The following is a 13,289-nucleotide window of genomic DNA, read 5'->3' on the forward strand; positions in this document are numbered from 1 at the left end:
AAAGACCTGGAAATAGAGGTAACTCGAATGTGGAATCTAAAAACAGAAACAATTCCTATCATAGTAGGTGCCTTAGGTAAAATAAAAAAAATATTCAGACAAATACATAACAAAAACACCAGGACTTACAAATATATATAACATACAGAAAATTGCACTACTGGGCACTGCACACATCCTACGCAAAACACTTTCAATACAGTAACCATAAGAGCATCACAGCAAACCACAGCACATACCCAAGGCACACAGAGCTGCGCTCGGTAGTGAAGTGAAAGCACGTTATAAAAATAAAACTACTGAATAATAATAATAATAATAATAATAGTAACAGCAACAACAACAACAACAACAACAACAGCCACAACAATAATAATAATAATATCGAAAAATACCTTAGAATGAGAACCGAGCTTCGAAATTTCTCCAAGACACCTGATGAAGGGTGGAGGGTACATCAGCCGAAACGTTGTGTTAACAACAAACAAGATAAGGACAAATATCCGTCAAATGCAAATAATGTAAATAATGTCCATAATTCCCCATCTCTTAAATATAGAACTATAAAAGAGTTTTTACGAAGTAAGAAAACTTCGAAACAAAAAAGAACATATCACAATTTGTAAGCTGTATCACCATAAGATACAATTTTTCTGACAATCAAGTTACTGGTACACTGCATTTCAGACTACCATAGGGACAAGTGGGCGTCACTAAATCAAGATATAGAACCTCGTCAATCTCGTCCGATGTTTTCATGTTTTGACGATATACTACTTCTAAAATGCAGAAACATACACATGCTGAGTTTCCACATAATTTCCGCCCACATCATTCCTCTCACAATGTTTGCGACCCAAAGACTGCAGTAGAAAATGCTTGCGCAATATAATACGTAGACCATCGCAGGATTTGAACGTAGAGATGTATTAACCAAAACAAAGACAAGTTATTCGGCTTGACATTATTATATTTCCACTAAACCACCATCCAAGATTGACAAATTTCTTTTTCTATTGTGCCTCGAAAGGAGTATTGGCAAAGTTAATCGCGGCAGGATTTGAGTTCAAAGTTCAAAGAGATGGAATAAATATCTCTAGGTAATTAATCTGACGGTTTACAACTCTATTATTTCCCTATTTTAAATACACACCTTCATGTCCAGTTCCATATATTTTCCTGGTTTTGAAAGGACATTTCACATTAATAACAAAAAACAAACAAACTAAAACAACCCCCACCCCAAAACAACGTATACCCTTCAAGTTTTGTGTTATTGTGAAATCTGAGAAAATCAAACCTCGACTTACGGCACACCAACTGAACATTGAACATTTCAAGTTACAGCTATAGTTATCATTGTTATTAAAAACATTTTCAAACTTAAAATTAAGACTTAAAATTTACTTCAAAATGCCCTCAATTCTCTTTGTTTTACATATTTATATAGCGACGTTACTTTTCCCTTATGAAGTAAATCTTTGTAGAATACTGTAAGGTAGTGGATTGAAAGTTAATTTTATGTCAACAACCCTGTTTCCTAGTTTTATTTCCCAAGAGACAAAAAGTCGAACCTCATTTAATAACATAACAAATCAATAATCAAATCGACCTTTCTTTCGTCATGCCTTTACATTCAGGATTGGTTCTTAAACAAGAGAAAAAGAAAAGTAGGAAGTTCATGCTTTATGATGAATATAAAGTATTGCTAATTTCAGGAGACACCTGCGGTTCGTTGGCTGAGAAGGCGCCATCTTATCTATTCAAAGCTTTACTATCAGAGAAACTATTCATTGATTTTTCTGTTACTTTTGCACGTTTTCTAATAATTTCAATGTAGTCCAATTCGTGTTCGCTTGGCATATTTCCGTCTTAATAATTCAAGAAAATTAGAGTCAACACATTTGTATTATCTGCACATTAACATCTATTATATTGGTAATCAGCCAGTTTCCACTTAAATTGAGGGCAAAATAATTTTATTAATATTTCGTGAGTAGCAGTCTAAAGTTGAATCTTGTATTATTAAACAAGTTTTGGAAAAAATTTGTCAGAAGAGAAATAAAAGGAAATTATTTGCATGAAAGACGGAGAAAATTGCACATCAGCAAATTTATTTTTAATCAAATGCAGGTATAAAATTAAGGGGATTTTCGTAACTCCATAACTAGAAAAGTGGGTGACATTTCGCATAGCGTAAAGCAGGCCGAGATTATAGGCTTCGAGAAACGGGCTGCATGAGACATTGTTAATAATCAGACGGGTTGCCCTTCTAAAAATTATCAAACAATTTTTCAATAGGTGTGCCATTCAAAGAGTGTCAGGGACTCCATGATACTTCAATTTAGATTTCTCTAAAGAGTCAGTTATCCAACCAGAATGCTCAAAGTTGCACTCTCTTTTAGAAAAGTATTTTAAAAAAGTTTTACGAGAGCCTTTTTGCAATTTTCTTTCAAGAAATTAGATCATCAGAAACATTTCTGCCAAAATATTTACAAGAAAACATTTGTACAATTGTAGAATCTAGTTGAAGAGCATAGCCTTGATTATTAAATGCTTAAATGAACTCGTGCATCAGCTTAGAAGTAGGAATTTACGGCTGTATCCATCTATCTATTAATCTGTTGCTGGAAAATGTGTCCGATGTCCATCAATTTATATCCGCCATTATAAGCAACATATGTTTCGTTTTGTCATGAACAAAAACAAACGAATATACTAAGATGATAAAATCGAAGGACAGCAAAACCTTCCAGAGAATCTAATACTTCACAAGCATACTCAAGTATATTCAAGAACAAATAAACGAACATGCCATTCAAAGAATCGGTGTGAAATACAAAGGGTAGATCAAGGCACAAAGGAACTTGGTCAAAACTTTACTTTCAGTTGAATAGGTAGACTGTTCCTTTTTGCCATGTTAAAGCTGTTGTATCATAGTTAATAGTTAATGAGCCATTAAAAAGCATACCTTTTACTGTTAAAACTTGTTAAAGCCAAATAAGATCATAATTTTGTTAGTCGATTGAATTAAATGCATTTAAAAGCCTGGTATTATTTCATCGACCATACATTTATTGAAGTTAAAGATATCAGGAACAGGATTGCAGATTTAAACACAAAAGTACCAAATTAAATAAAGAGCCTCAGTGCAATGGCCTGCTTAATCTATATCTACCCCACCACTTTATAGATATATCAGATTGTATTTCTGTGTTTGACATTTTATCATTTAATAAAACCATTTTTAGATATATCACATTGTTATAAGCTAGGATATCTGCACCATGCTAATTTATACTCTCTATATAGAAAAAAATGTGTCCATCCTGAGTAACTTTTTTTCTGGGTATACAACATATTTATCTTACCTCGGAAATTTCCAGAGTCATCGGCAGATTTATGAAGAATGGCGGATCATTGATTTCTGTAACGTTGACGAAGATTTGGAGAGTTATATTGAAAACATGCTTTAAAAAAAGAGAAAGATATATATATCATTTAGTAATTCATTTCTTGAATATAAACAATCATCTTTTGTGAGAAGAAATATTTCTTATCAGATATATCATAAAATTTTAACGATTACTATTTAATGCTAGAAATTTAAATCGGTATGAAAATACTGCAAAGATATTTTATTCCACTCTCAACTATTCATACTTCTTTGAACATGAAAAACATCATTTTGTGTCATGGAAGAAAGTGAGACAATACTAAATGACTGTAGTGTATTATTTAATTTTCAACAAATTTGCTCTAATTCACTGCCATGATATACTAAATCAATCCGTCCGTCCGTCCATCCATCCATCCACCCATGCATCCATCCGTCCGTCCGTACAGATATACATACGTACATAAATGCATAAATAAGGAATATCTATCTATCTATCTATCTATCTATCTATCTATCTACCTATGCGTTTTGTATGTACACTCACACACACACATATATATTAACGCCTACGCACGCAAAATTAAAGTGCTGAATAAAGTATTCTAAGGAAAAAATATTTTAATCTGCTTTAAAATATAAACCAAGTGGTTACATCACAGATGATATCTTTTTGTATGAAAAATGCTTTCCCCTTTTGTCTTACCAGACAATCACGAAGACAAGTAAACCCATCTTCTTTTCACAGACAGACTATTAGCTCATGTTTTTTGTGCAGTGTATATAAACATGATTAGTGTTAAATTTGTCTCGCTTGCATAATAGTAAAAACATGGATTATTAAGGAATTAATTAACAGCGTATAACATATCAATTTTTGGATTATTTAAAATGTCAAGTATACATTTTATGAGACAAATAGTCTAGCTATACTCTGCAAAGTAGATTGAATGTTTACACAACGTGTTCTTATAATTCGTTGAGAGAATACACATTCTCATTTATTTAAAATTTTCTCATAGTTTTTTTGTGTGAACGGGTATCATCTTCTGTCTACAGAGTAAGAAAAACCTTATAGTTATTCATAGTCTCTCTCTCCCTTCTTCAGCGTACGACAATCGCCGACCTTCGATGCAAAAGATATTCCTTGGCAAATATATATAACTTTTTCCAGTGACATTATTCACTGATATCGAAAAAGTGAAAACAAGCAATGTTAAATCTCTGAACGAGGTATTAACAGTAACTGCACGATAAAGTGAAGTATATTTGCCACTTAAATGTGGCTGACCCCGAGGGGTGGATGTTACTGTTGCTTTTAGCCCCAGGAGGACATCTCCTCCAGCTGGCTATCGACACACATCTGTGTCCTGTCTGTATTTGCCAAGGGAAGTTATCTTTCCCATCTTGATCTACGATACGTACGTACTCGAGTTTCAGGGTTATTTCCCTTCTTTAGCGTACGACAATCGCCGACCTTCGATGCAAAAGATATTCCTTGGCAAATATATATAACTTTTTCCAGCAACAGTAACATCCACCCCTGAAGTCACTCAGATAATGACCTTTCTGTTTATGGACTCTACTTCACTGCTTAACCTTCACCTGCAAACACACAAAAGACCCACCCTCATTTATGACCTTCTCCCGGCGTGTCTGTGTTTGAAGTTACTACAATTCGAAAGGAATACTAACGTCTTCGATTTCATTCTATCTGTAGAACAAATCAATCAACTAGTTGGAAAACCCCCCACATCAAATCAAATATTCAATTATTTCATTCTGCAATATTATGAATTCAATCAAGATAATTCAAATTCAATTGCTCGACCGTATCTCCATCAGTTAATCACGTGTTTCTTGCACCTCAGCTTTCAGTATGAGCTAATCAATTATTGTCTTTGCAAGTGTGATATATCAAATGGAACATATTTAGAATGTAGTCAACTGCCTTTAGTAATTAACTTGGTATTCAAGTTCAACTCTTTACAAAAAGAAATAATTCAGTTATCATAGGCATTATGACATTCTCTTCAAACTTAACTCCACCCGTCTTTCTTAACAAATATACGCACACAAACACACATTGTAAATAGACACATTAGCCATCTTAAATGCACGCGTATATATTTTTATGTCCGTATATAAGTATATATAAAATACACACAGTCATGCATAGACAGAAAAGAAATACTACTGTATATAAAATGTAAGCGATTGTGAAATAGAACTTTTGGCACATGAACACATATGAACACACGCACGAAAACACATGTATATAAGGACACCATAAGACAAAACTACATATTACAACAAAATGGAAAGTAAATTCTTTCCTTGGATAGGAAAAAATTCTATTCGAAATTCTTATAAGACTAACATTTACAAATGGATTTATAATATATATATATATACATACATACATACATACATACATACATATATATATATATATATATATATATATATATATATATACATATATATATATAACTTCGTTATGCAAAAAATTATCAGAAAAAATATCAGTGTACTTACATTGTATGATTTAAGAACATGAATACATATACCGGTCAGAGAGAGGACAGATCTCTGGAATTAGAAAAGATGGAAATGTGAATAAATTTCGCTAACAATAGTATTCATTAGGGCTGGGTTATTACGAGTGAAAGTTGGTGTCATACAGATAAAATTAAGTTTACATAAAGATCGACAAGAATGTGTGTGTGTATATATACATACATACATACATACATATATATATGTATATATTAAGATATACATATATGTATGTGCATACACACAGACACACGCATGCACGTACACATACACACATACACACACACACATAAAAAGAGAGATGGACAGGCAGAGAGACAGAGAGACAGAGTTCAAGAGAGTGTGAGAAAAATCATTTGTGGATTTCAAATTTAGCCATGTATGTAACCCATAGTAACAGTTTGTGTCGCTAAATATAATATTGTGATCTGTCCAATTAGCTATGATAGTAGAGGACTTGACTAGCACCGAGATATACTCAAGATTTATATCTTCTCGTTGGTGCTGTGGTTCAGTCACATCCAGCATGCCTACCTTAGCAGTGGTGTGAAACCAACAGCCAGGCAAATGAAAATATTACCACAAACTGTTCGTAAAAGAATGTGTGTGAATTGCATATACAACTAAATTAGAAAATACCTGATTCGATTATACAGGGCCACGAGGGAGTCTGAAATTAAAAATTTTTTTAATAATTTTGGACTAGGTAGTGGTTAAATGTTTTGGATCAAAAATATCATCATAGCATGATGTCTTATGGATTCATAACGATTCCATTATAGCTCTTAGAACAATTGGTTCATTCTGAGTTGTAGGTATGATATTGTTTTCAAATTTTGGCGTAGAGCCAGCAATTTCTAGAGACGGGATAAGTCGATTATATCGACCCCAGTGCTTAGCTGGTACTTATTTTATCGACTCCGATAGGATGAAAGCATCGACCTCGAGGGAATTTGAATTCAGTACATAAAGACGGACGAAATGCTGCTCGAGGTTTTGCCCGGCGTGTCAACGGTTCTACCAGCTCACCGCCCTCATTTTTAGGTATTATATTCAACCCAATTTAATACCACAACCTGAACATTGAGTGCATTTAGTAGAGATTACTCAGTTTTACTATGTATCAGGTCACTTCAGAAATTAACTACTACTCTTAATAATGTAAACCAGTACTTCCTATATCATGAGCGAGCATTTAGTGACAAAGTCACAACACTACATAAGGTTTCTCCCTGCTCTGTGCAAGTTAGATGGAAAACCTGACAGGACAAAAACCAATACCTGTCTAATGATCTCAACTAGAAATCAAAGGTCAGCCATCAAACCTAATAAGGGAATGGTCCGCATCAAGTTATTCGAGCGTAAAACTTGCGCCTGAGTATCTCAGACTATCTGATCTTGTATTTCCACTGGCACAGAAATAAAAGGAGGGGGAACACCTTTGATAAGATCAAAGCCCCTCCATGATGGTTTAAATTAACCCTGGGTGAGATTATCATCAACTCATCTTTCGCATTGTTTGAAGTGATAGATATATGCATACAAGCATTCAGAGCAGACTCCTTTTCATTCTCCACTCGTGTCTTTCGGACCGTCATTGGGTATCTTATAAAAGGACAAAATATAACATTGGAAACTCTTTTAAATAAAAACATAAACAAGCTTGTATGAAGAACTCGTTAGATGGAATGTCATTTTTAGTGAGTTACTGGCCTTTCTGAGGAGAGGAATCGCTGGCAAAAGTAACCTGATCAGAGTCAAATGTACACTACATTAAAGGCTGCCTCTTATTGTATGGAAGATGTCCCAGAAAATTGAGGCTGAACGTCAACTAAATCAGGGCCTCAAAGTTCATTGATGCTGACTCTCCTCTTGACTGTTTGAAAAGATGTATTTATCATGTAGTAAAATTGCTCACAATTCTAATTACCAGAAGCACCATAACTTCAAATTTTGTTGATTCGATTAGTAATTCGTGTTTACTGCTAGATGCAATAATGCTTTGATTGTAGCCAATTACGTAAGTGATTTGTTTGTAGCGCTATAGTCATATCTATCTCAACCACCACATCGGTGTAGCCAGACAAATGAATAAGGCATTGGTTACTTAATATTTCATGTATAATGTATATTTCATGTGTCATAATGGCAGAGAATATAGCTTACTGAACATGGAAAAAAAAGCTTTTGGTCTTCAGTTTCGACGAAATACATACAGGAAATATACGCTTCCAATTAGCTTCATACTTCCCCTGCATTCATAGTCCTTGTATGTACGCGCGCGTAGACAAAGAAGGAAATGAAAAAATGGCGGAGAATTTTAGAATTTTATTATCTTATTATAAATATATTTGTTTTAAGGTAATTCCTCTGATCCCTTGCAACTGAATCCATCATCTGACTTTTGGCTAGGAAATCAAGAGAACGGACTTGGCTGTAATGCACTTATGAATTTATTTTGCGTTAATGAAAATGAAAAAAAAACCACAAAGAAATAAAACATAAAACAAGCAAAAAAAATGGATTCCTCACTGATTACGTCGACAGCGTTCTAATGCATGAACCATCTGAATATAGCTTTAAACGGAATCTTTGGCATAGAAATTATTGATAAACCAAATTTTATGAAAAATAATAATCTGAAGTGTGCAATTTTTATGGTTATTTGATCGTAATTCTTATGGTCAATTGAACAAATTCTTCTCCTATCATTTTCCTCACCAATATATTTGATATTTGTAAATGATAATGTATATTTCTGATAATAAATGATTCTGATTGCCTTATTGCATATCAATATCGAACTATCTAAAATTACTCATTCATAAGTCTCTTCTACTTATGATTGGAAGCCACCCTTTATTTTACACAGGTCATAACGAGAACACCCCATCGCCAATATCTTGCGCCTTCTCACCTCGTCATCCTCTCTCGAAACCGTCATCAGCTTCCAACTCATTATGAAACTTTTCAGCAAAACTCTTGTAGCATATTTTTTCAAATTTTCACCTTAGATAAACTTAATATATTTTCTGCCATAATTCTTTCGAACATTTTGGCAAATTAGATCAATTTCCATTTCAGGAAAAAAATAAAGAAATGATAAGACTCACATGCGTACGACCAAATTAAATGAAGCATAGAGACCACACATACACACAAACAGACACAGACAGACACAGACACACACACAGACACACACAGAAACACAGAGACAGACAGACAAGCAGACAGACAGACAGACAGACACACACACACACACACACACACACACACACACACACACACACACACACACACACACACACACACACACACACACACACACACACAGAGTGTCGTATTGTACAGTCACACTCACTCAAAGCAGCACAGAAACGGTTAATATAAATGTCTGTCATTACAACACATTTAATGCTTTTTCGGAAAGAATAATTATACGAAATTTTCTATCTTGTCATTCAAAACTTGTTTTATTTCGTATAGAATCTGCTGGTTGTCTCTTTTGTTTTTGTATGGGTTATATCATGAAACAAATTTAGCTGTTATTTTCAGCAGGTTGCCGTCACATAACTCCCCTCTTGGCGTTTGTTGTTGTTACAGTTCGGTTTCATGCCAGCCCTGAACGAGCCAACCTATCATCAAGCGCATTCCAAACGTGTTCCAGAACTATAAACGCATTTGTGTATCTAGAGGAGCAAAAGTTTCTAATATAGCTTCCATTTTTTAAAGGCGTTAGGATGCTATTCAACGCAAATTTCGAAGGAACGTGTTGAAATTCTCTCATTGGTGTATTTCTTATACATACCTACATTTACAAAGCTCCGTTCAAAATATTGAATCATATTCAATATATTGCATCATTTACAACAAACTTTCAAATAGCGAGCGAAAGAGGAGCCGCTATGAGTTCTGTCAAGTTACTAGAAATAGCATATAACACATAGTTGTGTTAATAAAGAAACAAACATTATGTAATCTAGTACTCGATACATTTTGACAAACTAAAATAAATACATACATAAATAAGAGAAAACTGTCGCTTTCTCTTTCTTTCTATCTTTCTATTAGTATTATTTCTTTCTTTTCGCTTTGTCGGATTAGGTTAAGCATCAACATTTCGCCAGAAATCCACCCTGGAAAGCTACAACTTCCATAAGTGAGATATGTTTTTATAACGAACTGAACACAATTTCACCGGCAAGATATATAGTTCACAGTGTTACCAGAGCAACAGTTTATTTGATGGCAAATTAACGACTCAGAGGTGCTACATCGTGACAAACTTTTGTCATTTTTTTGTCAATGCTAATTACTGTATAAGAAGTAGGTGGGCAGCATAATTAGTAAAGGCATCCTTAGCATGAGGGAATAAATATTAATATGCAATCACAAACAAGAATCACAAATCATCCCAATCAGTAACTATTTGGTTTGGTTCTGCTTACACTGTTGTGTAATATACCACCTACAGTAGAACTTTAAACATCTATTTGGATATAGATATCTTGCTAATTTCCAAAAACACTGACTCTAATTTCTATTTCTATTTCTATTCTATTTCTTAAAGAGATTACAGATCATCAACAATACACACACTCACACATAGCAACTTATTTAGCAAACTGTAAATGAAGTAAATAGCGTCATATATTTATAACATAAGTACGGCAATGAATTCTTGTTAATTGTTGTTTTTACGTTGGTAACTAATAGTAATTAAATTGACCTCTAGTTTATTTAGCACGTGCCTAGAACTTCTCTTAGTAAATCCCAGAATAAAACACAGATGACTTGACTGCATAGGACTGGAACACAGGACACAGTGGGATGAACTAAACAGCTATTTCTACTTCTGTATCACTTTGTGATACATGTTCATTAAAAAACATATGTGGTTCACATACACATGAGGTATTGAATTGACATACGCTCCTACATGCACGGAACATACACACAAATACATACATTTCAATATACATCTTTGGGTGAGTGTGTGCGTATGTGTGTGTGTGTGTGTGTGTGTGTGTGTGTGTGTGTGTGTGTGTGTGTGTGTGTGTGTGTGTGTGTGTGTGTGTGTGTGTGTGTGTGTGTGTTTGTATACGTGTAAATGGCTGTATACATTGCGCGCATGCAAATCCTGGATGACATTATATGCCGTATTCATATAAAGAGTGAAATATTTAATAAGCCGTATTCATATTTCTAAGATAATAAATATCAAATAATTATTCATATAATTTTCCTACCAAGCGTTAATTAACCAGCCTAGTTCTATGGACGGCAAAGCAAAGCGTCGACAGATATATTTGGTAGGCGAAAAAACTTTTCATGCCTTAATTTTTTTTCTTGATTGTTGCCGACATTGATTTGAATGCTCACAGAATTAGATATGACATGACAAATAACGATGGCTTCTTCTGATCAGGCAGACGACTGATTTGCTTTGTATCTTTAGCATATATACTTACTGAGGACATGAAAGGCAAACATTGATTTCTGCTAGGATTTCGACTTAGACAAAAGATGGACAAGGGTAAATACTTTTCGCCATAGAAACATCTACAGAAAGGACATGGTGGTTTTGTCTTGTGTGCAGGGCGTGTCCAACAACGGAAAATAAAAAAGTACTTCGTCTGTTTTGAAAATATGTTCTGATTCAATCGAAAATAAGAGTTATGTCCTTGTTGTGGAACCCCTGGATAGATCTACCTGAGGAGATATAGGGGACATTTCAGATAAATGACTACACCATCCTCTATTCAGGTACAATGTACATAAAACTGAATTATAAATGCGTAGTTCTTTTCGTGGGGCGGCAAAGTGAGACTTGCGTGTAGTTTTGCTGCTATCTTTGAAGACTGAGTGATTACGTAAAGGCTCCCTTGATATGATTCTTAAGTCACGTCTAGAAACAATGAAAATGTACACTGTCTATTTATGTTATTTATTTTAGGATCACCTTAATCAGTAGTCTCGCCCGTATGTTTTTGCTTCGCTAGATATTTTTCTTTGAGAACTATTCGGTGATCTTCTTCTAGCACATCAGCAGTCCACTTAGTGGTCTCTTTTATATATACATGTACAATAATCCTTTTGAGATCGCAGATAATTTTTTTCTGAATCTCCTGATTCTTTTAATGTGCTAGTTTCCTACCAAATTCAGTCGTTTACAGCGATCCCGGTGTTCATTTAGTACATATTTTATCAACCCCGAAAGGTTGAAAGGCAAAGTCGACCCCCGGCGACATTCGAACTGAAGACGTAAAAACGGACGAAATACCGTTAAGCGTTTTGTCCGGCTTGTTCACGATTCCTCCTATTCGTCGTCTAACACTGAGATAATATTCAAAATGTAAGGAGGCGGGTTGCTAGGAATGTTAGATCGTTAGGTTAAAAAAAAATACCTTGTGATCCTGTCGGGACCAGCTGTGCTTTTCATTATCCCGAGGTCAATTAAGTAAAGTTCCACTCACGTAAGGTAGTATACAATCGACAATACCCATACCGAGGTCTAAGATGTGCCTATTTAAGAAGTAAACATTAGTAATTCGATCCATATAAGGTGTTCGTACAGGATCACCCAATCTGCTAGAAATATCAGCTAAATATTTGTCTCAAATCAGATATAATTTCGTTTAGGTCAATGAAGTAGTCAGAGATGTAAATACATTATAATACATAATCTGCTACTTAATAATAGTACGTGATCTGTTTCATCAAAGCAAATGCGGAGCAAAAACAACACCAACAAAAACAACACCGTGAGATGTTTGAAAAATTAGAGCGATATTTATTCTAATTTCCGTACTGAGTTCAAATCTCACCGAGGTCAAGTTTCCCTTCTGCTTTTCATACTGATAAAAGACAGTACCAGTCAAAAGCAGTACAATGGCGGAATTGTTAGAACGTTAGAAAGAGAGTTTTTTAGTATGTGACTTGTGTCTTTGACTTCTGAGTTTTTCGGGTAGTAAACTTAATCTGTTACACCGTTTAACACTACCAGATGGTCCACGGTACTGAGTTCACCGTTGTAAGAATCGGGTTCCGAATACGATTTTGAGAGTAAGACTAACCTCCTCCTTTTCACACAAATTTACGAGACACTGCAAAAATAAAGGACTATCGCCTATGACCTGTGCTCACAGGCGAAGATATCAAAGACAATATATTTGTAACCGATGTTACTATCTGCATTATGGATCCGCTTCACAATCATTCTTTTATTCTTTTACATGTTTCAGTCACTTGACTGCAGACATGCTGGAGCACCGTCTTAAAGGGTTTTAGTAAAAAAAAAAAAAAATAGACCCCAGGACTTATTCTCTGTAAA

General features: G+C 34.5%; 1 protein-coding gene across 1 annotated transcript in view; it reads right to left on the reverse strand.

The window, feature by feature from the left end:
* The window catches only part of LOC106875431 (protocadherin Fat 4), a 483,512-nt gene that overhangs the window by 364,354 nt on the left and 105,869 nt on the right, over positions 1-13,289 (reverse strand). The window contains exons 4-5 of the mRNA XM_014923579.2: positions 5,936-5,989; positions 3,372-3,470 (exon numbers count right to left, since the gene is read on the reverse strand). Of these exons, the coding sequence (XP_014779065.1) occupies positions 3,372-3,470; positions 5,936-5,989 (153 nt within the window). The remainder of the gene's footprint in view (positions 1-3,371; positions 3,471-5,935; positions 5,990-13,289) is intronic.

This window comes from Octopus bimaculoides, chromosome 15 (genome assembly GCF_001194135.2).
Source record: "Octopus bimaculoides isolate UCB-OBI-ISO-001 chromosome 15, ASM119413v2, whole genome shotgun sequence".
NCBI classification, from domain to species: domain Eukaryota; kingdom Metazoa; phylum Mollusca; class Cephalopoda; order Octopoda; family Octopodidae; genus Octopus; species Octopus bimaculoides.